This window comes from Myxine glutinosa, chromosome 2 (genome assembly GCF_964187855.1).
Source record: "Myxine glutinosa chromosome 2, kmMyxGlut1.1, whole genome shotgun sequence".
Lineage (NCBI taxonomy): Eukaryota > Metazoa > Chordata > Myxini > Myxiniformes > Myxinidae > Myxine > Myxine glutinosa.
The window spans coordinates 133,162,941-133,190,486 of NC_136262.1; the positions used below are offsets into that span (position 1 = coordinate 133,162,941).

At 49.2% G+C, this 27,546-nt stretch overlaps 1 protein-coding gene across 7 annotated transcripts in view; it reads right to left on the reverse strand.

Annotated features, from left to right (window-relative positions):
• GALNS (galactosamine (N-acetyl)-6-sulfatase) overlaps positions 1–27,546 on the reverse strand; it is a 100,887-nt gene that overhangs the window by 16,965 nt on the left and 56,376 nt on the right. For all 7 annotated transcript variants that reach the window (XM_078771673.1, XM_078771671.1, XM_078771669.1 and 4 more), the window contains 3 exons: positions 22,471–22,537; positions 16,656–16,783; positions 13,928–14,064 (listed from right to left, as the gene is read on the reverse strand). In XM_078771673.1, the coding sequence (XP_078627799.1) occupies positions 13,928–14,064; positions 16,656–16,783; positions 22,471–22,537 (332 nt within the window). The remainder of the gene's footprint in view (positions 1–13,927; positions 14,065–16,655; positions 16,784–22,470; positions 22,538–27,546) is intronic.

Consider the following 27,546-nt stretch of genomic DNA (forward strand, 5'->3'; position numbering starts at 1 on the left):
CACTTTCAAATAAACCTATTATTAAATATGAAATCCTCAATAGACCAACTAATACAAACCACACCCACTTTTTGATAAACCACGCCCACTTTTTCCAAAACACCCACACCCCTAAAAATCCTCCTATTTATCCCAATTCCTCCAAGTAGTGCAGCAGATAAACACAAAAATTTTGCATTTTATGAGAAAAGCATGAAATATTTAACATAGTTCGTGCATACCATAAGGTTTATTTTCAGATGTGGAGGGAAGTCAGATTTGACCTCTGAGAACCGTGAGAGGTCAAATCCAAAATGGCCGCCAGTCCACCGAGTCTCATGTTCAAACGCGCTTAATTTTGGAACCAAATAGTGTAGAAAAACATTGTAGGTGTCATTTCCAACTAAATTGGGGATGCCCAGAGGTGAATGATGCTTTCAATGAACTCCTAGGCATGCCAAGTGAGGTCAGTGAAGGCTCAATGTTACTGCTAGAGCGATTTGTGTTGCTGATGTACGACCGAACCAGTGAGAGCACGGAAGTGAATGATGCCAGGAAACAGCTCTTCACACAGAAGTCGAGAAGTCTAGAGAACATTCCTCCAACCCAATCAGCACTCAAGCAGCACATCAAGCGCACTTGCTACCAGGCCAACTGTTGGAACCAGGCATTGGTCATGGATCCAGAGATGCCAGACCCATCTGACTGGGGCTGGACAAAGGAGACAACTGGGTGGCAGCCTCTTTGGACCACTCTCCCTGAAGCATCGAAATCGTGCCAAAATCGATCCACTGTGGCTGCAAGAAAGGGTGCACTGGACGCTGCAAGTGTGCCAAAGCTGCATTCAAGTGCACTGCACTGTGCTTCTGTTCTGGAGACTGTTAGATTTTGATCATTACCAATTTCATCATTGCACTTGATTTAATGTAAGCTTTTGTGGACATACTTGGTTAACTACAGTTATTTTTTCAGAGGTTATTGCATCATTCCTTGCAGTGTAAACACTTTTTTTCATCATTTCTGGTCTTTGGGTGTTCTGTACCTATCACTGTACCTGAGAAAATAAAGTTTTAAAAGTTCAAATGAACTTTTTCCAATAGAAGTTCCAACTGCAGTATCATAAAAATAGATATTTAACGTAATTTGACCTTGACCTAAATGCATGTCCTTGAGTTCTGGCGATCTCAAAAGTATCACCAAATGAATGGGCATCCCCAAATTTAGTTGGAAATGACACCTATAAGCGCGTTTGAACATTAGACCCGGTGGACTGGCGGCCATCTTGTATTTGACCTCACGGTTCTCAGAGGTCAAATCTGACTTCCCTCCACATCTGAAATTAAACCTTATGGTATGCACTAACTATGTTAGAAATTTCATGCTTTCCTCATAAAATGCACAATTGTTATAATATGAGAGCTTATCCGCTGTACTAAAGCCCTTTGTTGATTCGAAAACACTCATACCACTCCATTTTCTCTCGTATTTTCTTTGAACTCATATCGAGAGCCAATTAATATTTGACTATGTTTTATTTTAGGGAATAACTTGATTTTTTTATGGCACTCATCACCATCAAGTATATTGATTATAGTATGTTTGAACTTGGTTCTTGGTTTAAATATCTTTGATTAGAGTCCTTCAAGATTTTTTTTTCCAATAAATGAGTCATTATTCAGTTGAAGATTTTGGGGATTATGATAGTGATGATAGTATCTCTATGAGAACAGAAGAGTTATTATACTGAGAGTTTGTGTTCAAACTATAGTTCTGAAAGTAGTTTTATAGATGACTAGCAGAAGTACCCGGCGTTGCTGGGTGGGGGAGGAGGGAGGGGAGGGGGGGGAAAGGGAGGGGGGGGGCAGGGGGGAAGGGGAGCAAGAGGGTGGGAGGGGGTGAAGGGGAATGGGGAGAGGGAAGGGTAGGGGGGAGAGGAGGAAGGGGGCGAGAGGGGGGGAAGGGGGTGGGGGGGAAGGGGAGGGGAGATGGGGGAGGGGTAGGGAGGTGAGGCAGAAGGGGGGGAAAGGGTCGAGGGTGGGGGAAGGGGGAGGTAGGGGAGGGGTGAGGGAGGAATGGGGGAAGGGGGGAAAGGTAGGAGGTGAGGGGGGAAGGGGGCAAGAGCAAGAGGAGGAGGAGGAGGAAGGGGAGGCGGGAGAGGAAGGGGGTTCATATATATGCTGGTGGGTGAATGTGGCATTCATCATGTTTCTGAGTTACGTGTGATGTCGATCAGGAAGAAGAAGAAGCCGTACTACCAACTTCGTACACTTCCGGAATTGTTTGATTTATTTGTGTTCAAATGTCTGGTGATTGTTTTGTATTTATTTATGCGAATGTGTACTTGTATGTAGCTGTCATTAATTTAAAAAGGCTTCGACACTATCGAGCGATTATTATTTTTTAACTCCAAAAAAACGAACTTTAACTTTAAAAAAAATTTTTTACATTTTTTGTTTTCGTTTTTGCCTAAAACACTCCGAGGCACTCACTGATGAATCTCTGAAAGTTTGACGAAGATCCGTTCAGCCATCTCTGAGAAAAATGGTGACACACAGACAGACACACACACAGACAGACATCTCTTTTATATAGTAGATGATGATAATGAAAGCACCGATTGTAGTGAAGATGAAATTTATTTTAAGTAAAGTTATACTATATAAATATGATGAATCTAAACGATATACCAAATGTTGAACCTCTTGAATTCCCTGATACTCCCTGCAATAAATTAGAGAATTTTCCAGCGTGTAATGGAGTGGGATTAAACACAGAGACAAAAGTTCATAAACAATGTATATTTTGTGATTATCTTCGAATCGATGATGAAAAATACACATAAAAAGGAACATAACTGTTTGAAAATTACACCAAAAATGAATTCCTTTACAAGATTAATAAGATAAATTAATATTCATTTTTCTAATGAAGTCAAACATTTATTTAAAGAACACTTTCACACAGCTATTGGTCTTCATGATGTTGAGGATGCTCCTTTCCTTACAACGGAAGAGATTGATAAAATTAGGGTAATTAGGGTATTTTGATAGTTATGGTCTTCCACCACCTGTTGAATTAATTAACTTCTTACAGAATGGTGTTTATCAAACATTTCAAGTCCAAAAGTTTAATTCCAAATGGTGTGGTCAATTATGTTTATATGTATTATTTCAACTCAACAATCATGAAAATTTTTATGATGTCATTTTTAATCTCTTCATATATTGTTGCGGTTTTAGAACCCACACTTTTGTAAATAATAATCACTTGTAAATATGACAGTAAAGGTTAACGGTTGCACCCTTAGTTAGTCCACAAGCAACACGTAGGCCACCATAGGAACTCAGTTATTTCCTTATGATGTGTTTTAGATAAGGCCGTGTTTCCAATAGTTGAATCTGCGTTGCATCAATCAAATAAGGAGTAGGCCCTTTTGTTCATTTTGCGACCTCTCTCCAAATTCTGTTACGCGCCTTGGTTAGCGTTCGCTCAGGCGCCGCCATTGACCATGCGGTCGGCTCGAGGAAGAAGGGCGGAACGCCAAGCACAAGGTGTGGCCTGTCAACTAGTCATCAAAGGCGTGGCCGGTAAGCCCCCACCAGCCAACCGGGGCTGATGAAATATCACTGGCGGGCGTGGCTTGATGAAGCGCGGAGTGATCCTGAAGCGCGATATAGAAGTGCGAGCACAAAGCCCTTTCACGGACTTCTTTGGGAGGACTTGTTGGAGGCGCGCCTATTGTGAGGGACTGCTTTTGATACGGAGCGCACATTGGAAAAGGAGGACTCACTCGCTGGCGCTGAATGACAACTTGAGAGAGAGGGAGCGTTTAGCACGACCGTCCATCTGTTACATACGCTAAAGGACACGAGCCTCCTCCCCGCCATATGTAAGGTCCGCTCGCGGTTGAACGATACGCGCGAAGCTGCCTGCCGGGTTTTCGCCCATGGAACCGGAGCCTCACCTGGAGCCTGGACCCCATCGCCTGGACCATCTACCTGGACCTTCCACCCTACCAGCTACAATCCCGTGTGAGTGTGTATGTTTGTCTGGGGTCGTAAGTTAAGACTGTGTAGTTAAGCCTGCCCTGTGTCCTGCTTCTTCTTCTTCTTCTTCTTGTACATTCTTTCCTTTCCTCTTCTTTTTGGTTTGTAAATAAATTTACCTTGTTCTTTCTTGGTTTTTCCCTAATCCGATCGCATCCGTCCTTTCTTCAATTGAGTACCTGTGGCACGATTAGGAACCGCTACAATCGGGGTTAGTCATTGTTAACGGCCTGAGTCGCGGCTCGCTTCGCTCGGCGTGTCCACTAACGCCGCGGCTCGGGCGGGGCTCATTTCCTCGCTTCCCGGAAGGCGCTGGTAATTAGGTAATAGGAACAATTCGGCCTTCCACCCTATTCTGCGCTGACCGGAAGTGACGTCATAGCTCCAGGACTTGGGACGGCCAGCTTAAGGGACGGGGATTAATCCCCCCTTGATAAGGGGAGCGCCGACCCCCGGGATCCATAACAATATAAAACACAGTCTGTTTGTGTGTTACCTATAGACTCCTAAACGGAGAGGCCCACGTACTCGATTTTTTGGCATAGACATGGCAATTGGGCCTGGGGAGGACATGGCCCCACCTAAAAATGACCTCCGATGACGAGATCCATATTTTTTTATTCATATTTACCTCAGCGCATTTCAGCGAGGAACATTATACACTGAATCTCAGCCTGTGCTACAACGTCATTGTTGACTGGCCCTCCCCCTTCCCCCCCTCTCCCCCTCCCGCCCCCCTCTCCCCTCCCCCTCTCCCTCCCGTCCTCCCCCTTCCCCTCCCCCTCCCCTTCCCCTCCCCCCTCCCCTTCCCTCCCCCTCCCCTTCCCCCCTCCTTTTCCCCTCCCCTTCCCCCTCTTCCCCCTCCCTTCCCCCCTCCCCTTCCCCCTCTCCCCTCCCCTTCCCTTCCCTTCCCCCCTCCCTCCTTTCCCTCCCCCTCCTCCTCCCCCCTCCCTTCCCCTCCTCCCCTCTCCTTCCCATGCCCTTCCATCCCCTCCCCTCCCTTCCCCCTCCCCCTCCCCCCCTCTCCTCCCTTCCCGGCTTCCCCCGTCCCCCGTTCTCCTTCCCCCCCCCTCCCCCCTGCCCGGCAATGCCGGGTACTTCTGCTAGTCTAATATAAATGACATGTTGGAAAAGATGGTTCTATCTTCGGAGTATCCCAAGAGTTGGATATTGATTTATCAAATTATTATACAAAGGCACAGGCTGAACGTCAAAAATATAATATTGAAGCGCGATGCTGCGCGCGCTAATGCTTACGCAAAGAGCAAGCGGACAACGCGGTTCATAAAAGAGTCTTTATTGAAAGTACTCAAACTGCAGCACTAAGCTGCTCAGGACTGCGCGCCCCGTGTATATCGTGAGGCCACGCCTCTCTCCCTGGCGTGGGCCATCCCCACTTGGTGTGCGGGGTGATGTCACCACGTCAGTGCTTTCGTGTCCGCCACACGTGCCCCCCCAGAATCCCCGCGCACCTGAAGGGTCAGTTTGCGGGGCAAACGGATGACCCGGCCGAAGCGCCCCCTGGCGACTGGCGGCGTCTGTGATGCAGGGATGCCATCTGGGATGCCTCCGGCTGCAGGACCGGGGGGCGGCGGGGCTGGGCGGTGCCGGGGGTCCGCCCGCAGGGGGGCGGCCCCGACGCGGGGGTCGGGCCACTGGCGGTGGATGTTCCACGTCGAGGTGGGCCGGCTTGAGGCGGTCTACAGAAACGCGGTCAGGAGTACCGCCGATGTCCAGGGTGAAGTGCTTCGCCCCGGTCTCCAGCACGCGGAAAGGCCCGTCGTACGGGGGCCGCAGTGGTGTCCGGTGGGCATCGTGGCGGACGAAGACGTACTCCGCCGTGCGAAGCTCCGGGGCGACGTGCGTCGGTGGGTGCCCGTGGCATGCCGTTGGCACCGGGGCGAACCTCTGGGCGGTCTCTTGCAGAGCGGAGCGCTGCTGTGCCGCGGACCATGGTGCCGTGGAGTCGGGGAGGAACTCGCCCGGCACCCGCAGCGGTTGCCCGAAGACCAACTCCGCCGCGGATGCGCGCAGGTCCCCTTGGGCGCCGTCCGGAGGCCCAGCAGGACCCAGGGGAGCCTGTCGACCCAGCCGCCGTCGCAGAGGGTGGCCCGGAGCGCGGCCTTCAATGAGCGGTGAAATCGCGGGGTGGTAGGCCGTGGTTCGGTGCAGCCGGACCCCGAGCCCCTGCACGGCCGCCCCCCAGAGCTCCGAGGTGAACTGGGGGCCGCGGTCGGACGAGATGTCTGAGGGGGCGCCGAACCGGGCGACCCAGGTGGCGATGAAAGCCTGCGCGACATCGGCCGCCGTCGTCGATGCCAAGGGCACGGCCTCCGGCCACCGGGTGGTGCGGTCCACCATGGTGAGGACGTGGGTGAAACCCCGCGAGGGGGGGGGCAGAGGTCCCACCAGGTCCACGTGGACGTGGTCAAACCGGCGTTCCGGCACCGTGAACGGGGCCAACGGGGCCTGGGTGTGCCGGTGCACCTTGGCGCGCTGGCACGCGAGGCACGTCCTGGCCCAGCCGCGGACGGCCTTCCGGAGGCCATGCCAGACGAACTTGTCGGCGATCAACCTTTGGGAGGCCCTCGCGCCCGGGTGGGACAGGCCGTGGATGGCGTCAAACACCTGGCGCTGCCAGCCCGCGGGCACGATGGAGCGAGGACGCCCGAGGGAGACGTCGCACAAGAGGGCCGCGCCGTCGAACGGCACCTCGGTGACGCGGAGGCCCGTGACGGCGGTCCGCAAGGCCTGGACGTCGGGGTCAGCGGCCTGGTCCACTGCCATCCGGGCATAGTCGATGCCGAGGTGGACTGCGTGGGCGACGGCCCGGGAAAGGCAATCCGCCACCGGGTTGTCCTTCCCCGCGACGTGCCGGATGTCCGTCGTGTACTCGGTCACGGCCGAGAGGTGACGCTGCTGCCGGGCTGACCACGGCTCGGTGACCTTGCCCATCGCGAAGATCAGCGGCTTGTGGTCGACGAAGGCCGTGAACGCACGGCCCTCGAGCAGATGGCGGAAGTGCCTGACCGCCAAGTGAAGCCCGAGCAACTCACGGTCAAAGGTACTGTAACGGCGTTCGGGCGGGCGAAGCTGCCGGCTAAAGAACGCCAGCGGTTGCCAAGCTCCACGCACCCATTGCTCGTGCACCGCACCCACCGCGTAGTCCGAGGCGTCGGTGGTGAGGGCGATCGGTGCATCGGGCGCCGGGTGCGCGAGCATGGTGGCGTTAGCCAAGGCGAGCTTCGCGCCCGTGAACGCCGTGTCCATCTGCTCGGTCCAGGTAACGTCGCCTTTGCCCGGCTTACCTCGGAGAGCTTCGTGCAGGGGGCGCAGGAGCTGGGCGATACGGGGCAGGAACCGATGGTAAAAGTTCACCATGCCCAGGAACTCCTGCAGCCCTCTGATCGTGCGGGGGCGCGGAAACCCCTTCACCGCCTCCACCTTGGCCGGCAGGGGGACGGCTCCGTGCCTGGTGACACGGTGCCCCAGAAAATCGATTATGGCGGCGCCGAACCGGCACTTTGCGGGGTTCACAATCAGGCCATGCTGGCCCAGGCGTTCGAAGAGCGTGCGGAGGTGGCGTAGGTGCTCTTCGCGGGACGCGCTGGCGACGAGGATATCGTCCAGGTAGACGTAGACAAAATCCAAGTCGCGCAGGACGCTGTCCATCAGTCGCTGGAATGCCTGAGCCGCATTCTTCAGATCGAAGGGCATCCGCAGGAACTCGAAGAGTCCGAATGGCGTGATGACCGCCGTCTTCGGGACGTCCTCCGGCCTGACGGGGACCTGATGGTAGCCGCGTATGAGGTCCACCTTCGAGAAGAAGGACATGCCCGCCAAACGGGCGGAAAAGTCCTGAATGTGGGGGACGGGGTAGCGGTCGGGAGTGGTGGCGTCATTGAGACGGCGATAGTCCCCGCACGGTCGCCATCCCCCGCCGGGCTTCGGCACGATGTGCAGCGGCGATGCCCAAGCGCTCTCTGAGCGCTGAACGATGCCGAGTCGCTCCAGGGTAGCGAACGCCGCTTTTGCCAACGCCAGCTTCGTCGGCTCGAGGTGGCGTGCCCGGGCGTAGACCGGTGGCCCGACGGTGGGGATGTGATGGGCCACCCCGTGCTTGACGGCCCCCGCCGAGAAGGTGGGCCGCGTGAGGGCCGGGAAGCCGGCGAGGAGGCGGGTGAATGCGTCCGCTGCCGGAAGCGTACAGACCAACGTGGCCGGAACCGAACCGTTCGGCAAGCCGCTTGGAAAGCCGCTCGTTGAGCTGCTCGACGAGCTGGGCAGCGCACAAGCGAGCGAGCTGAACGTCTCGGCCTGAACAAGACGTCTGCGCTTTACGTTGACCAGGAGCCCATTAGCGCACAGGAAGTCCGCGCCAAGCAGTGCCATGGGCACGTCGGCGATGACGAACGTCCATCGGAAAACCTGCCCTCCGAACCGCAGAGAGAGGCAGCGTTTCCCGTACGTACGGATGGGCGTCCCAATCGCGGCAAGCAGCGCGGGGCCCCCGCCCGCGGCGTGCTTGTCTGACGTACCGGCGGGAACGACACTCACCTGCGCTCCCGTGTCGCACAGGTAACGGCGCCCGGATAAGGTGTCCGTTATGAACAGCAGGCTGCTCGAACGGCCAGCGCTCATCGCCACTATTGAGCGCCGGCCCGGGCGTTTCCCGACCTGTTGAAGGAGCATGGCGGATGACATTGCCGAGCCTCGTGGCCAAACTTGGCATGGAACCAGCACCAGGTGGTGGAGCTGGAGGAGTGTGGCTGGCTCCGCCAGGCCGGTGGAGTTGGCAGTTTTCCCCGCGGTGGCGGTTTTCGCCGCGGCGGTGGGCGGGGCGTGGCGGCGGTCACGAGGGGCGTATCAGCATGCTGCGTATGCTGTGTAAGCTGATGCTGTGGATCAGCATCATCAGCAGCATCAGCAGCATCAGCCTCGAGGTCCGTGACGGCCGCACCGACTCTCGCCCGCGTATCCGAAGCCGCGAAGTACCTGTCCGCCTCGGCTGCCAATGCTCGGGGTTCCGTTAGCCCGGTCCCGGCCAACGCAAGGCGAACCTGCGCTGGAAGTTGGCGACGGAAAAGCGCCCGGAATAGCGAACCGGGGGCTTCGTCGCCCAACAGTGACAGCATATGGTCCATTCGGACCGACGGGCGCGTGTCGCCGAGCTCGGGGAGATCCAGGAGGCGGTCGGCCCGTGCGTCGTCCGTGAGGCCGAACGTGGCTAGGAGTAGCCGCTTGAGTGCCTCGTACTTGTGGCCGTCCGGTGGGTGGCGAAGGACGGACACAACTCGAGCGGCCGTGCCGGGCCCGAGGGAGGCGACGACGTGGCAGTAGCGCGTGTCGTCGCCGGTGAGGCGCCGAAGCTGAAATTGGGCTTCGGCTTGGACGAACCAGACTTCGGCCTGGGCCTCCCAAAATTCGGGAAGTTTAATCGACATTGCCTTGTCGTTTGCCATTGCAATGGCGTCGTGTTCGGAAGGATCGCTACGGCAGATCCAAATTCAAGGTCACCATATGAAGCGCGATGCTGCGCACGCTAATGCTTACGCAAAGAGCAAGCGGACAACGCGGTTCATAAAAGAGTCTTTATTGAAAGTACTCAAACTGCAGCACGAAGCTGCTCAGGGCTGCGCGCCCCGTGTATATCGTGAGGCCACGCCTCTCTCCCTGGCGTGGCCCATCCCCACTTGGTGTGCGGGGTGATGTCACCACGTCAGTGCTTTCGTGTCCGCCACAATATAACAAATAATATTAATATGAAAAATACTGTTACGTTTATGGGGGGTAGGCAATGAAATACCTTAGGCTAGGTAGGATTGTATAGGGTAGTGTGCTCCGTATGTCATGCAGCCACCTTCATGTACTTAAGTCAGGCCGGATGTCATGTAAGGTTGTGTATTTGTCTCCATGTGAGGGGTGGAGCTATGCTAATTAGTTAGGGTATAAGGGTAAATTCCCTGTGTGTAAATTGCCTCTGTGGTTTTCCCTTCATTCCTTATGACACATGCAACACCAGCCATACACTCCGCACCTGTACTAAATACACTAAATAAAGCTACCGGATGCGGACATTCAAACATTACTGCTGACGCCACCAGCCAAGTCATCACAAGGGCCGGCAAGAGGGGCCGTGAGGCCCCGCCCCGAGGTGATGATTAGTCGTGGCGGTGGAGCGATGCGATGGCAGTCACTGATTGGAGCGCGCGCGGACGTCATGATATGAACACTCGACACCGAGGAATAAAAGGGACATGTCCCGGCATTTTCCCTCTCTTGGCTCTGGGTTTTCATAGCGTGCAGTTGCACGTCTCTCTTGGGTCAGACATTCATAGTGAGCAGTCGCATTTTCTCTCTTCTGGTTCAGACATTCATCGCATGCGGTCACAGTTCGTGCTCGCTCTTTTTTGTGGCTGGCATCGCGAGCTGTCGCGGTTTGTCTCTCTCTTGGCAGTGGCATTCGCACGCTCGCTCTGTTCCTGGCTGCATGAAGGGGTGGACGCATCCTTTCCTCTGATCCTGGTGATGCTGGTTTCGTGACGGGGTGTTGCGTGGCGTGAGCGTCTGAGAGACCTCGGCGCTTTGTGGAGCGTGGGACAGCGGAGGAGAGAGTTTGGCTGCCTCGCACGGGCGGCTGGCAGAACGCGACTTGGCGCCAAGGCGCATTTCCCACACAAGGACTCGGGGACCCGTGCCGAGGCCGTCGGAGTTCGGGGACCGCTCGAGGAAACCACGGAGTAGCAGGCAAATGCACCATACACATTTTATTACTTTCATTATTTTCCCTTGTGTTGTAATTATGTCTGATTGGAGATCCTCAATATAGGAATTTTTGGTACTGCACATTTCTTGTTCCCTGGCATTTATTTTTATTAAGCCATTGTTTGTTGAATTTTAATTCCTTGTCCTGTCCGTTTATTTGTTGTGGGAATCGGATAACCCCGCGCCAGGTCCGCCTGTCCAGCTAAGCTCGCTGCCCTCCACTGCACCCTCACACATATAAATAACACCGCCATCGTTTGAGTGAATGCCTCGGAGTTAAAGCTCGATTGGTCATCCGTTACCTAGGGGTGTTAATCCCGGCTGTGAACATGGCAATACTTATAAATTAATCAATTATCCAAGCCCCACAGATGCGAATGACTTAGTTCGATTAAATGCTTTATCACAATATATATCTTTAAATAAAATGGCTATACAGTATATTCAAAAGATGTAGAAATGGTGAATGCATCCCCAGGTCATACACAATTCACAGTTCCAATTAAAATTAACTTTCATAAAGAAGGACGTATATATTTTATGAGAATAGAACATTGGGGGTATGATATGTCTGATTTAGGGTATAACTGGTCTTTTTGCCTCTGTGAAAATTCCCTAAAATAAAAAAATTTGCCAATACCCTAAAATAAAACATAGTCAATTATTCATTGGCTCTCTATATGAGTTCAAAGAAAATATGAAAGAAAATAGAGTAGTATGAGTGTTTTAGAATCAATAAAGGGCTTGGAGGAAGTGGGATAAATAGGAGGATTTTTGGGGGTGTGGTTGTTTTGGAAATAGTAGGCGTAGTTTATCAAAAAGTGGGTGTGGTTTGTTAGTTGGTCTTTTGAGGATATAATATTTAATAATAGGTATATTTGAAAGTGGAAGAAATAGATGGATTTTTTAGGGTATGATCAATAGAATAATGGAAAAGTGGCTTGCAAATAAATATTCGTTGGTATGCCAGGGGAAGAGGGAGAAATAGGAGGAATTTTTAAGGATTAATGGGGTGTTTTAGAAATGGTTTTTCCCTTTTTCCACATCAACTTCAATGTAAAATTGGGTGTTTTAGAACCCCCATTTTCCCCCTACTTCTGACGGCACACTTCTAAAACAAGATCGATGGTCTCAATGCCTATCCTTTAACTAAACTTACCACATGCAGACTTGCACTGGGACACAAGACAACAAAAGTAGAGTCAAAAAGGGAGGAGACAGACAGAAAGCCAGAGAAGGTATCCTTAACCCCACAGAGCAAAAATTTCCAACGACTGGTGTGAATATACGATGCCACACAAGAAACCAAAGCAACCATGAGTATAGCCCCAACAATTGCAAAAAAGAAGAAAGAAAAATATAAAACGAATTAGCAACAGATTATACACCGACATTTGGGAAAACAAGAAAAGAGCAGGAATCCATATTGGAAAAAAAAAGAGTTGGACAGATTTGGAGTAGACAACGAAGGCTCTTTGGAATGGTTAAGAAGAGGTCAGCTCAACTAGGATGGATAACACATCATTTTAAATGCCCAAGACCAAGGCTTTTACCAATGGCTTTAATAAAATGGTGGGACTGAGTCAATCTGACAAGTGTAGGTTCTGCAAGGTAGAAACAGAAAGTACGAGCCACATCCTCTCGGGATGTGAAAAAAACTCATGTCAGAGCAGCTGTACACCCAAAGACACAACAAGGTATGTAGAGTAATCCACTGGCACATCTGCAAAAATCTCAATATCCCAGTTCTAGAAAACTCATGGAAACAGGAACCAAAAATCCACTTTTTTGAAATACCTACTTCTTTCCTGGAAGTCCCAGCAGTGTCCATGTGTTTTATACGTCTCCCACCTTCCTCCCCCCCCCCCCCCCTTCCCAAGCCTCCTCCCCCCAAGCCCTCTCCCTCCCACAGATGTCCCGATGTCCCTGTTCTCTACTGTTGTACTTGTGTGCTTCCCTCTCTCTCCTCATCTTGTCTCCTGCTCCCTTTATTGTACGTTTTGTGCATCCGTTTTTTTTGGGGGGGGATTTAATCTTAACTCTGACACGAGCCTCGATCTTGTATGCAAAAAAAAAAAAATCACTGAAAACAAGGAAGTAATACCCGTAACAAGAAAACAAGCAACAACAAATAACAACCAAAGCAAATAAAACAAGCGTTGCGCCGAGGTCCCCCGTCGGTGAAGTGACGTGAGTTGACAAAGTGGAAGACGCAAGGCGGCCATCTTGGATTTTGCAGTGGCGACCCAATTTTCAATAGCGTTCTTCCTTATGTGTAGATACACCCACACACCAGATTAGAAGTTAGTAGTTCGTTTATTTTTCAAGATATTTCGCTCACAAGGTTCAGACATACATGGCGGCGGCCATCTTGGATTTTGACGTGGCGACCCAATTTTCAATAGCTTTCTTCCTTATGCCTAGATACACCCACACACCAGATTAGAAGTTGGTACTTCGCTTATTTTTCAAGATATTCCGCTCACAAGGTTCAGACATATATATGGCGGCGGCCATCTTGGATTTTGACGTGGCGACCCAATTTTCAATAGCTTTCTTCCTTATGCCTAAATCCACCCACACACCAGATTAGAAGTTGGTACTTCGCTTATTTTTCAAGATATTCTGCTCACAAGGTTCAGACATACATGGCGGCGGCCATCTTGGATTTTGAGGTGGGTTGCACCCACACACCAAATTAGAATTCGGTCCTTCGCTTACGCACGCACGCACGGACGGACGGACAGACGCACACACGGATGAAGGGGAAAACCATAGTCCCCCTTTCGCTCCGCGGTGTGACGGGGGACAAAAAAATAAACAAGGAAGAAAAAAACCTTACTGAGATATTGAAAAACATTTCTGGGAATATTACAACAAACGAACTACAGTTGAAAGCTATCCAGGGATCAGTGACGATCTTGAAAAGAGCCCTCGGAACAAAACATTGGACACAAGAAAACTTCTCAACTTGGTCTGTGAACCGTGACCCCTTACCAAAACGGAGGTAGATACTTTGAGACCTGGGAGGTCTCCGTACCACCTTCTCAAAAATCCGCATATGGAAATAACAATCAAAAGCACACAAACACACACCAAAATATGTATCTGCAGCATCAAATGTGCTCCATTCACACCTTTTAGTGAAGCGGAGAGGGCAGCACCATTGTCTGATGTGAAGAATACCAGGCTGTTAGAATGAAGGCCCAGGCTGCGTAGTCGTTGAAGCAGAGCCCCCACTGCTTGGTCTAGTTCCCTCACGGCATCACCATATCTGATCGACATGCAATAAGAGATGGTCAGGCATCGTCGCCCAATCAAGACATTGAACAAATGTTTGAATAAATGGATGCATTAATTGAATTGTTTTTTAATGAAGTAAAGAACATAAGTATACTATCCATTCAAAAAGGGCCACAAAACATCTCAGAGAGGAGCAAAAAGTGAGGAGGTAATGATCGCAGATGCTTCCAGATTTCAGATGCTTCCAGCTTAAGTAACAAAAAAAAAACTCATTTCGCCATTCAACTCTCTAAAGGTTCGACGGATAAAAATGGAAATCCAAAATCCAAAATGATTCCCAGAATTGTGCAGCTAGAACCTTATGAGCAAGTGGAATTGTTATTCAGATTCTTCAATATATCTACACTTCCAAACTCTTCCATCATTCAGTGATCATTTCACTTAACATAAGTTTGGAAGCATTTTCTGGAACACTTCACGGGACAATATTGTACAACTGATTTTCGTGCAATTCCATTGTTTTATCTGATATAATTAGAGAGTTGATAGAAAACCTTATCCATGTAGTCTTGAGAAAAAGTACACGAGAAGAGTCTTTTAAACTCTTGCTTTGTGATTGGCACTACACAAACAGTGCTCGGCACAACCATATTGTTTTGAGTGCTGAATCTAAATTGTTACTTTGCCCGTGGGGCATGAGATGGTGTAAATATTTTACCCAAGTAATGCTAAACGGATTTTTGAAAGTGCCAAGTAGGAGATTTGTGTTCTACAGTGTTCAAGTATCTTACAATAATTCACCAAATGTCTGTCCGTCCGTTCGAAGGTACCGCAAAAACGGCTCAACCGATCGCAACGAATTTAGCGATTTGAACGATTAGCGAACTTTTAGCGAACGATTAGCGATTAGCGAACGATTAGCGAACAACGATTTTAGCTCTTTCACGAGCCTCGATCTTGTATACAAAAAAAAACAAAAAACGAAATTTTGGGTGGGTAATCCTGGGACCCCTGGGAGTAAAATAGGCTATATTGTTTTTCCAGTCTTCCAAGTTTTCCAGTTTTTCCAAACACGATGGAATAATATTTACCGATATGAACAGTGATGTGGCTTTCGTTGAAATTCTACAAATACTGTTTATTCTACGTACCAGGAGAGAGTATATCGACTCCTGACGAACTCTTCCTATATAAACGTGCGGCTCCGAAGTAACACGGCAGCGTGTGCAAAGCGACTGAGAAACAGGTGTAGCGGCCGCTTCCGTGTTACAGATTCGGCGCGCACTCTTCACACATAAACGTGCGACTGAGAAAGACATGTAGCGGCCGCTTCCGTTTTGCAGAATTCAATCTTTTTTCAAAATGAGCGCCATGTACTGTTTAGATTTTGATGATTTGCGTGTGATATGATTTAACGGATGTTTATATGAATCGTTTAAAATTTTAAAAGCCTTCAATTTCTGATATTTTGCCTTTTCATTTGGGCTTCCCAATTGAGGCCCCGCCCATAGAGCGGGTAGCGTTGCTCGTATAATTCAATTTAAATAAAAATTAAAGTTTTAAAGGCTGCAGAAAAAAAAAGCTTTTTGGGGAACTTTACCGCTGTTGATGCATTGTCTTTCACACCACCTTATCAGGTTAAATTAGTTATTTGTGCCAGTTGTTTGTGTCCTTATGGCATCCCTCAAAACAGTAAGTTTCCTGTTTGGAATGATTTTCAATTTTTTTTTACTGCCAGATATGCAAACAGGGTAACAAATTACGTTATTACTCTCTGTGATTGGGACGAGATTCCGACAATTTGCCAAATTCAGAGCCAAAGTACAACTAAACTCCAGGTTCGTGTTCTGATTAATGTTCTGATTTGTGGCCTACAGTGAATGAATGAATGATCGTTTTAAGGCCATTTTCCCCGCTAGAGCGGGGGTTAGCCTTGCGGGCCCCATGACGATCATGGTTCCCTGTTTGAGGCAATGTTTTTATGGCCGGATGCCCTTCCTGACGCCAACCCTTAGTCGCCTCTTACGATGCGCAGGGATACAGTGTACCTATTCTAAGCCGGGGTACACACCGTGATCATTCATCCCAGCAAGCTGGTACTCAATTTGCCGACCTCGGAAGGATGACAGGCTGAGTCAACCCCCCTGGCGTTAATTCAGTGATCGACCGGGATTCGAACCCAGGATCCTCGGATCCCAAGCCGGCACCCTAACCGCTAAGCCAACACCAGGCTACAGTACTATATTCAAAATATATAATTCATTTCAAATGAAGTAGTTCCTCGATCATAGACTGGCGTTTGTTCACAGACAGACAGAGCGAAGCAATTATTGCTTAACCCTACTTTTTGCATCGCGTGCGCAGGTTTAACAACGGATTTACTTATTGTCAAATACTTAACAGCAACTGTAAAGCATCATGGTTCAGCAATTTAAAGTTTTTGTACTACCAGGTACTATGGAGCATCTTACTTCACCATATTCAGTTTTGTTGAGTATGCGATGGCTTTTCTGTGTAATAAAAAGATACTTTCATAAAAATAGTCCAAACTAAAGTCTTTGTAAACAAAACTCCATTCCATCTCAAATCAAGAGGCCGTGCGACGTTGCAACATTGACTTACATGCCCCGTTGACTGGTTCCCAGGAATGCACGTGATGCGTAGACCGGAGTATGGGTAGCATCCGGAGCCCAGTACAAGAAGAAAGGACTGCCAGTCACCGCCTGTCTGTTAATGAATTCCAGGGCATGCTGTGTGGTACAGGAGGTTTGATTGTAAGCACAAAAAAGTGCTCCTGTAGGTAAAGAAAAAATTACTCCTCACAAGCCTGGTGTTGGCTTAGCGGTTCGGGTGCCGGCTTGGGATCCTAGGATCCTGGGTTCGAATCCCGGTCGATCGCTGACTTAACGCCGGGGTGTTGACTCAGCCGTCATCCTTCCGAGGTCGGCAAATTGAGCACCAGTTCACTGGTAATTCCCTGTGTGTCGCAAGAGGCGACTAACAGGGTTGGTGGCAGGAAGGGCATCCGGCCATAAAACATTGCTTCAAAAAGGAGACCACGGTGCCCAAAAAGGCCAACCCCTGCTCTGTGAGGAAAAATGGCCTCTAAAGTTGGTTTTTCACAACCAATTAAGCAACAATAATTTTGAGGCCTGTATTATTTGTAATAGTATGTTCAAGAATAAATTTCGATTGTGGTTGAAGAGGACCGGCAGCTTCATCTGTACATTCCATAAACAAACACGACATCAGTGGAAGCCAAAGTTGTGATGTGAAAACAACAATGCTGTCTGAACTAAGAACGCAAATTGGTAACGATGCCAGTCTACAGATTATCAGATGATAGTTCATCGGGGTATGCTAACCGCCATGGGAAGCAAGAAGAAGCTGAAGTTTTGGCCATTAATCCTTCATCGGAGCAAACGATGCCTAGCCTGGCTTCAAGATCAAGACTAGTTTATCATTCCACAAATGAACACAGACAAGTTTACGTTGACAGAAATGGCTTCGATCGCATGTGTGACCACTATTTATTCCAATACAGTTCCTGATGTAGAGGAAGTAGAGAAACGGTGTAGAGGAAGAACACTCATCTCAGAACTCTTGTGCCATTCTTCAGCCCGTAGGGGGCACTGCCAGCTAACAATGCCAGAGGGCTAGGTAAGGCTGTAGTCCAGAATGCTTGACTACGTTTTTACCAAGGCCGGAAGCAAGCTCGAAACCAGAAGTTGTTTTTACAAACTGGGTAATGGTGCAGCACTTGAATAGGAGAAAATGAAAACTGCCTTTTGCCCTGGACCGATGTTCTGCAGAGTTCTTTTGGAGAAGCCCTTAATGCAGTATAGTGCTCCATTATATGATCGGTGTGGGGACATTGAATGTTCAGGAGGCGTGGGTGAGGTTCGTTGCAATGAGGGATGTAGCGTGGGGCCTTTGGCTTGGCGGAAAGAGGACGTTAGGTTTCGTGTTTGTCGGCTGAGCATGAAGTGAGGCTGAGGGAGCTAAAGAGGCCGTAGTTAATGGGGGCGGGTGAAGTGGAAAATTAAGAATCCGGGCTGCGACGGTATCAGCAAGGAATGCAGAACTCAAACATTCAGGTCAGTGAGTGCTGCTTCAGTGCTTCACCTAAAACTCAGGTGAAGGAGACTGCATGGCAGAGAGGAGGGTGTGCCAAATGGGAGTGAGACCACGATAGGTGGAACTGATAATAGTGAGGCCAGAATGTGTCAGTCCAGTGGGAGAGGAAGCCAAGCCATCGCTGTGATGATTCTTTTTATTGAGTTAATTTTTTACGATGTTCCTTTTTAAGGGGTTGATGTTGGAGCCAAGAATGTTTGACGTGGCCAGCAACGAAGTAGCCTTTGCAAACTGGCTAATGTTGCAGCACTTCTCCAGGTGCGGCAGAAGAAAAAGGGGGGGAAATCCTTTGTGTAACGTTGTAGTGGTGGTCCAACAGTTCAGTGGGTGGTGGTCCAGTTCTATGCAGAATGGTCCAATAATAAGGATATTCTGACCAATTTAAGTATGATCTGTGAGGTCCTGGAAAGGCCTGATAATGTGTATGAGTCTGGCATTAAAGACCGGTTGGAGGAGAGTGAAGGTTTCATTGCAGATGTACCCAGTTCCGCGTGGCAGTGCTGTATTTTGCTGTCATTTACCAAACTAGTGAAGAATCCATCCTTATGGACAGAATAATTCCCCCAGAATTGGCATATTTTAGTATGACTTGTAATACCTGCTCCCACTGGAAGTGGCGAGATGCCATACATATTTACATATGAAGAACTGGGGTTACCCCCTCTTCCCTCTGACCCTGAACACCCCTACCCGCTATCCACAACCCTTTTTAACCATGCACACCCCAAGTACAACCACGATTTTTCTAGTCATCCCTTTAGGGGTTCAGGTGTGCATGGAAGTCAAAGAAACACACACACTTCACGAATTATAGCATGACGATGATGTTATAACTATTTGAGAATTTGGCAATATGGGGTTGCCTTTGCAAACTGGCTAATGTTGCAGCACTTCTCCAGGTGCGGCAGAAGAAAAAGGGGGGGAAATCCTTTGTGTAACGTTGTAGTGGTGGTCCAACAGTTCAGTGGGTGGTGGTCCAGTTCTATGCAGAATGGTCCAATAATAAGGATATTCTGACCAATTTAAGTATGATCTGTGAGGTCCTGGAAAGGCCTGATAATGTGTGAGTCCCAGGCCAAATGGGGTGAGATTTTTTTTTTTTTTTTTTTTTTTTAATACTGAATCGAGGCTCGTGAAAGAGCTGACATTTACTTCAGAAACAAATCAACCAGACAAACAAAATATATAAAAAGAGGGAGCGGAAGACAAGAGAAGGGGAAGCACACAAACACTTGAGAGCACACAACATTTAAGAGCAGGGAGATGTGTGGGAGGGAGAGGGCTTGGGGGGAGGAGGCGTGGGAAGGGGGGGGGGGGGGGTGGGAGAAGTATAAAACACAACGACACCAAGGACTTCCAGGACTTCCAGGACAGAAGTTGGTATTTCAAAAAAGTGGAATTGGGGTGAAATTAGCGGGGATAGAAAAGATCAAGGTTTTGGATGGGGGAAGATAAGAGATGGTGGTGAACAGCTGTTTTAAAGACCTGGAGGGTGGAGTGGGATTGAAGAGAGTGAGGGAGTTTGTTCCAGAGGCGGGAGAAAAGAGGAATGAAGGAGTGAAGGTGAATAGAGAGTCTTGATTTTGGCAGTTTAACCATAAGAGGGTTGCAGGAAGATCTTGTGCGACCTGTAGGAATATTTGCTGGACAGAGCCCAGAGAGTGCTGGGGGGGGCAAGGCCAGAGAGGAGTCGGTAGAAGACGGACTTGTCATAAAGCTGGAACCTATGTGGAAATAGTCATAAAGCCAGGCACCATGAGTACGAGATTGTGTGCGGCTTGTTGAATGCAATCTATGTGGGTCCTCGGACCACGTGTTCGTGCAATCCGGGCCATTACTGGAACCATGAGGGAGGATCTCCCGGATTTGTTGCTGCAACTGTGGGAGTCGGCCACTTCCGATCCCGATGGCACTCTGCAGCCGCAGTTGGAAGGACCAGAGACCGAGGAGCACTTTCAATTGGATGTACATGAGCAGGCTGGTGATGTAGGTGATGTAACGAGGCAAGAAGGGGATGTTAACAAGAAGAGTCAAGAGTCTGGTTGGGGTGTGCAGGTAAACCAGAGCATTGACCTCTAATTAGTTGGGAAGGCGATGATTTGGAGAGGTTAAGAAGTCTAAGAGACTAGAGACATAAGACTTCCTTGTACCCTCCCTGGAAGACTATAGTCTCTCCGCATTCTTTGCAAAAGAAGAAAGATATTTTTGCAGTGACACATCAGGGTTGTGAAAAAATATGTAAACATAAGTGTAGGTTGGTCTCACGCCAGATCTTGTTCAAGGCTGACGACTCTTTCCTTGCAGACATGGTTAGGCCGTTGAGCATGTCTGCAGTATAGAATCAGTTAAACTGGCACTTTAATGCATCAACCCTTTAATGGTGCCATACCCCAGGCCAGCTGAGATAGTTCATGTAAAATTTTAAGGATATTGAAAATAGGGGTGAAGTTGCTGGACTCTGATGCTAAATCCCATGCTTTTGAACATTCTACATTGGTGGTTACCTGGGACCCCTTGGGGAAGTGGCTCGACGATGTGCTAATTGACGATCACCTTTCTTTTGGTTGTCTAATGTTCCAATTTAACTCGTTTTCCATCCATGCTTGCCTGGCAGTGATCTTGGAGACTCCAAGGCCACGGGGATGCAATGTCTCATTTTATGGGATGTACGAGTGAGGAGAGAGTAGTTGGCTGCTGTTGATGATTCCACAGCGATGGACATTGAGAAAACTCCTTTATACAACTGTGGGGAAGTGAGCCACGGCTAGGGGACATGGGAATTCTTCGTGCTAATGCCAAATTGGATCTCTTGACAAACTCCAGATGCTGGGATCTGATATAGCAACAGATATTAAATATAAGAACGGGATTGGTCTCGGCTTTTCTTAGAGGCTTTTCTTACGGTCTGCACTACAGGATATCTAGGCAGGGGAAGAGGTAGATGTGATTATGCTATATAATGGTCCCTCCTTTCCTCCCTGTCTTCTTCCTATTTTCTTACCTCCCTCTGTCCTCTTTTCCTTTCATCCTTCCTACCACCCGCCTCCCTCTTCATGCAACTCTGGGACAAAAATAACCCGGGTTTTGTAATATTGGGCCGATGTTACAACTCTAGTTGTTGAACTCACTAAAGAATGAGGCTTTCGAGCCACAAATGTCGCTCTTCTGCAGGCCAGCACAAGGGAAGATAAAATACATTCACATCCATGAATAAATGAAACAGCTTTTGGACAAAATAATTACCCGGGTTATCATTTATTTATTTATTTATTTATTTATTGTATACAAGATCGAGGCTCGTGAAAGAGCTGACATTAATCACACAAAAAGTCAAACCGACACATAAAACACAAAATAAGGGGAGCGGTAGACAAGATGGGGAGAAAGAGGGAAGGACACAAACACAACATTTGAGAGCAGGGACATCGAGAGAAATGTGGGAGGGGGAGGGCTTGGGGGGAGGTGGGAGAGGTATAAAACATATGGACACTGCATGGACTTCCAGGAAAGAAGTTGGAATTTCAAAAAAGTGGATCTGGGGTGAATTAGCAGGGGTAGAAAAGATCAAGGTTTTGGATTGGGGAAGATAAGAGATGGTGGTGAACAGCTGTTTTAAAGACCTGGAGGGAGGAGTGGGATTGAAGGGAGTGGGGGAGTTTGTTGCAGAGGCGGGAGAAAAGAGGAATGAAAGAGTGAAGGTGAGCAGAGAGCCTAGATTTTGGCAGTTTAACCATAAGAGGGTTGCACGCAGATCTTGTGCGACCTGTAGGAATATTTGGGGGACAGAGCCCAGAGAGAGCTGGTGGGGGGGGGGGGGGCAAGGCCAGAGAGGAGTCGGTAGAAGACAGAAAGACCACCAACCTGCCTGCGGTGAGTGAGTGAAAGGCCCTCGGAGATAGCTTCATCGCAGGAGATTCCAATGATTCTGAACGCTTTGGTTTCAACAGCGTGAAGCCAAGCTAGGTGTGAGGCAGGAGCACCAGCCCAGAGGGGGGGAACAGTATTCCATTGAGCTGCGGATGAAAGCCTTGTATGTGGTGAGGAGCTCAGATGTGCCAAGGAAGGACTTCGCACGACAGAGGATGCCCAGTTGGCGACTGGCTTTGGAGGCCAGCTTGGAAATGTGGTTTTCCCAAGAAAGATCATGGCAGATAGTGAGACCCAAAAGCTTGAGCGATAGAACTTCTTGGAGAGGATTGTTGAGAAAGTAGATGGGAAGGTTGTCCAGTCAGCATTATACATTTTCAATTAAGGCATTTATTTAATTTATTCATCATGGATGGACGAAATCAAATCTAACCTGCAGGTAGAGCTGTGTGAGGTTGGACTCGCCTGTCTTCCTGTCGATGGGAAATTCCTCGTAGTACCTGAGCAACAAAATGGTGGAAGAGGTTATACACACACATACATATTGTATTGTTACGGATCTGGGTGTTGGGGTTTATCACAAGGGGATTTCTCGGACTCCTCCCGAATTCTCGGTCCTGAGCCCACTGGCTACGGAAAACTCCATGGTCCGACGGGTTGCGAGTCGACCACAAACGCCGATTGATACCACCGGACCTGGCACGGTTCTTGCTACTACACTCGTTACCTTTCCTGTTGCTTGGCAATATCAAGCGGGGCTCACTCCCTCGATACATGCTTGTCTCGTCTAATTTAATCAGACACAGCCGAGAGAACTGCCAAGTACCTGTTGGCTAACATTGTGGAGCAAATTAGTTGGGGAAGAACATCCTGAAACACTACTAGTGCACCTTAACCGAGTCAATAGGAAAGAGATTAGACGGGCCGTTTGGAAACAACTGTTTACCAAGAATTGCAAGAGTATTTACAAAGCACAATAAAAACAAGACATTTACAATCATCAATAAAAGCAAAAAGAAAGGCCCAATTAAACAGTTAAAACACAACCCAAAAGTCTCATCTCTCTTTGCACTTAACCCCCTGCAATCTTACTTGGTTATCTAACACGTATCACATGGGCCCAGCAAAATCACACTCCGACGAAATTAGATAAGAAGAATAGAGGAGGGGAGAGTCAAGTTCAGGGCGTGGATTCAGCCCCTGATGGCTTGGCCCTCACCCAGGCACCATCGACGGATGAGTACCAGTCTTGATACAGTGTTTGGGTAACGGGGGGAGGACAGGGAGGGAAAGTTAGTGTGGTATCGTGGTGCAGTGGGTGCTGTGTAGATAGACAGGAAATGTGTGAAGGGTGAATTGGTACTCTCGCCCGAACGAATGAGCAGTCAGTTGTTGTTTGTTCTTTTGCTTGGGATGTTGATCACTCTTTCGCTCTGTGGTCAGCAGGCTATTTGTGCATCAAAGGAGACGAGATAGAGAAAATTAATAATAAGGATAGCAAGAGACAGAATGTGTACGTTAGTAATGCAGCCTCTTCCTTTGCCAGAGACCTCTGCTGGCCTGCTTGCCACAGACCCAATGAACGGTGCTTCGGGCTCAGCGCCACCCGGACCTCCATGCCACATGCAGTTCGGAACAGCGCAATGGGTCTCTCTCCAGCTCAACATGTCTCAGTCCTGTGGCAGGCAGGTTCTTCTTCCTCTTTGCAGCAGATCTCCGATCACTCAGAAGGTGCCGAGTACCACCTGCATTGCACCTATTATCGTGCTTAAGCAAGGTGTAGTCTGATGAGATCAGCATTGAGATGTTCACCTCTGATCCCACACAGAGCGTTTGGATTGGCGAGTCTGCCGGAGTATGTGTATATATATGTGGTATACAGTGGAGTTGAATGATGTGGGAAGAGTGGAGGTCAGACACGAGCTTTTGAGAGGATTGAAGAGAATTGATGGATGTGGTTTGCCAGGTAAGTTGAGGGTATGGTGTTTGAAGTTTGGGTTGATGCCACGATTATTGTGGCCATTGATGATGTATGATATTGCAATTGGGCATGGAGAGAGGATGAAGGTTGTGGTGACTGGGTTTGTGAGGAGGTGGTTGGGAGTGCCACGCTGTTTGACGAACATTGCCTTTTATGGTCAGGGTGGAAAACTCCACTTTCCCTTAACATCATTAACCGAGGAGTTTAAGGTGGTGACGGTGCGGGAGTTCATGATGTTGCGGGATTCAAGTGATGCAGTGGTAAAGAATGCTCTCCCAGAGAAGAAGGGAAGTCGGAAGTGGAATGCAAGAGCAGAGGTGGACGAGATGGAGGAGCGGTTGCAACAGAAGGAGGTCATGGGGATGGTACAGCACAGGAAGCATGGCTTGGGGTGGATGGAGCATGAGCGATGGGGAAAGGCATGTGTGAAAGAGAGGCGGAAGATGGTTGAGAGGGAGGTGAGAAGAAAGGAAGAGAAGGGGAGATATGTGAAAGCAGTCGGTCAGGCACAGCAAGGTGCTTGGACTAAGTGGGAAGGTGTGTGGGTGAGGATTGTAGTGAAAATGTATCAAAGTTGAACCCAGGTGTGATGCTCACTCAAACCGCTGAGAGGCGTCTATAAGACCTCGGACGTCCACGACTCTGGGCCACTCCTGCGACATTATACCATGACATGTAGACTTGGATGGTACGTACCCGCTCATATTCTAGGCTTGCTTGCATTGACTGATATCGATCCTTTCTATATGATGCCAAGATCCTGATACATATATTGCATGATTGTATTTTACAGGATGATGCCAGAGATCTGATTGTTGTTAAACCTACCTATGGGACAAAGTTGTGGACCTGATTGATTTTCACAACACTTAATAACAATCAGTTCTTGCCGTCCACTCGAGGACAAGAGGCGGAAATGGCGGGACACAAGATGATCCAGGTACCGACATTCGGCGCCGACCCACAAGCAGTGGATTCGGGCTCGGAGCTAACTCATTGGCTCAAGACACTGGAAAATCAGTTCAAAGCCCAGGGCGCCGCTATCACTGATGAAACGAAACTGGACGTGCTGCAGACTAAAGTACATCATAACGTCTACAGGAGCATCGAACAGTGTACGACGTACAATGCCGCTGTGACAGAGCTAAAACGAATTTACATTAAGAAACGGAGTGTGGTGTATTCCAGGCATCTGCTCGCAACGCGGTGTCAACAGCCCGCTGAGTCGATAGATCACTTCGCCCAAGAGCTGCGACGTCTACTTGCAGACAGTACTCAAGAGGTTGCACTCATGAGCAAGTCCAAGATGATCTTGTCTGAGATTCTTTTGTCTCTGGGATCAGCTCTTCGACTCTCAGACTAAGACTTTTGGAGACAGCGGACCTGACGTTCACGGAAGCTCTACGGCTGGCACACGTATACGTGGCAAGAGATTTGGAGGATGGAGCCAATATTGTTGAATTTCCTCTTGCGGGCAACGTATGATGTGCTTCCGTCACCAGTAAACTTGAGATTGTGGGGGTTGTTGCAGGAGGAGAGATGTTATTTGTGTGGAGGTGTGGGAACGGTGCAGCATGCACTGAGTGCATGCTCAGTAGCATTGGCAGCAGGAAGATACAGGTGGCGACATGATCAGGTGCTGGCGGTGGTGGTGCAGATGGTGCAACAAGAGGTGCTGAGATCGAAAGAGAGAAGAGTGGAGAAGGAGACTGATGGTGGAGAGGTGTGGTTTGTCAAAGATGGCCAAGTGGTAAGAGGTGGAAAGAGGAGGAGGTGGAAAGCAAGAGGGCTGTCAGATGCTTGTGATTGGCAGGTGGTGGCAGACCGAAAGCCACAATTGGTATTCCCAGAGGAGATCTGTGTGACAAGGTTGCGGCCTGACATTGTCATTTGGTCAAGTGCAACAAGACAGGTCATCTTAGGGGAGTTGTCGGTACCTTGGGAAGAGAACATGGAGGAGGTGCACGAGAGGAAGAGCGGAAAGTACAGTGAGCTGGAGGCAGAGTGCCGGGAGAAGTGTTGGCGAGTTTCACGTCAGCCATTTGAGGTGGGGTGCAGAGGGTATATTGGCAATTCCTTTTCTGCATTTCTTGCTAGGCTGGGAGTGTGTGGGACAGAAAGAAGGAGGATGTGTGACAAGGTGGCACAGGTTGCCTTAAAAGGCTCATTTTGGATATGGAGGAAGTTTATGGAGGCACATCGAACGGTGTTGGTTGGTTGTTTTTTTTTGTTTTTGTTTTTTTGTTGTTGTTGCCATGATTACTTCTTATGTTGTGTATATGAGTGAGTGGGTGAGGGTGTGTGTTTTTGCATGAATTAATTTTTGCATGAATGGGTGTTTTTGTGTGTTGAGTGGTGTATGATGTAAGGATAGGTGGTTGGTTGGTTGGTGTTGTGTGTGTATGTGCGTGTATGAATGATTTGGTGTGTTTTGTTGGTGAGTGGTGAAGGGTATAAAGGTGGGTGTTTGAGTGTTCCACCATGTTTGTTTGGTGCTGTGGATTCTGGATGTGGAGGTGTTGTGGTTGTTGTTCGCACTGGCTGGGGGTGGGGGTATGTACGCATCCAGGTGCAGTTGCTGCATGTGGATGTGTATGTGCCCCTGCTGGCCCACCTTAGCTGACCGTATCGAGGTTGAAGGGCCGAAACGGGATGATGCTGAGGACCTCGACTGAGGGACCCGGTCAGTGTGGCACACTTGTGACCAGGTGTGTTTTGAACTTATATATATATTGTTACAGACGTGGCTTAGATGTTATTTACCGAGCGGTTTTGGTATGACCACGTCTGCACAAGTTACCCGATTATACCCGAACGTTGACTAATCGCGCTACGCTAGGTCAATGAAGGAAAAGACACACGGCTGGGATTAAATTGACGCGACACCAGGGATACGGTTCTCAAGACCTCCGGAGGAGATTATATTAGGGCGGAAGGTCAGATTACAGGGACGAGAGGTACAGCATAGAAAGACAAGCACTTAGACACAATCTTATATTAACCCCAACAGACGACAGATAAACGGGACAAAAGGCTGACTCACACGGGGATTGATGGCCAGGAAAGGCAGAATCGATGGCTCAAGGTGCACTCTTGGCTCAAGGACAGGGTACTGTACGGTCCAGTAGATGCAGGAGGTTTCACAGCGCTCGAGGTGGCGTCTTGTCGTCTCAAGCTGGGGGCGCATCTGACGTCACGTCCGGTACGTGGCCGCGTATATCCGGCGGGGAGTGACACGCCCTCGGCTCGTTAGCTCCGCCCCAGATGGAATCGGCACGTTGCTTCTCATTGGGTGCGTGGGGGGGTTACTGGCTCCGCCCCTGACGAGGAGCTGACAGCCAGCCCCTTCGGGGTAACGCCGTGGAGCGCATGGTCATGGCGGGTAACCGAGCCGGTGTGAGAACGCACACTCCCCGCCCCTCTGTTGTTGTAGTCGTAGTTGTAGTTGTAATTGTTGTTGTAGTTGTTGTTATTGTTGTTGTTTGGGGAAGAAGATGGGAGGAGGTATGGGAAAGGTCCTAAACTCAC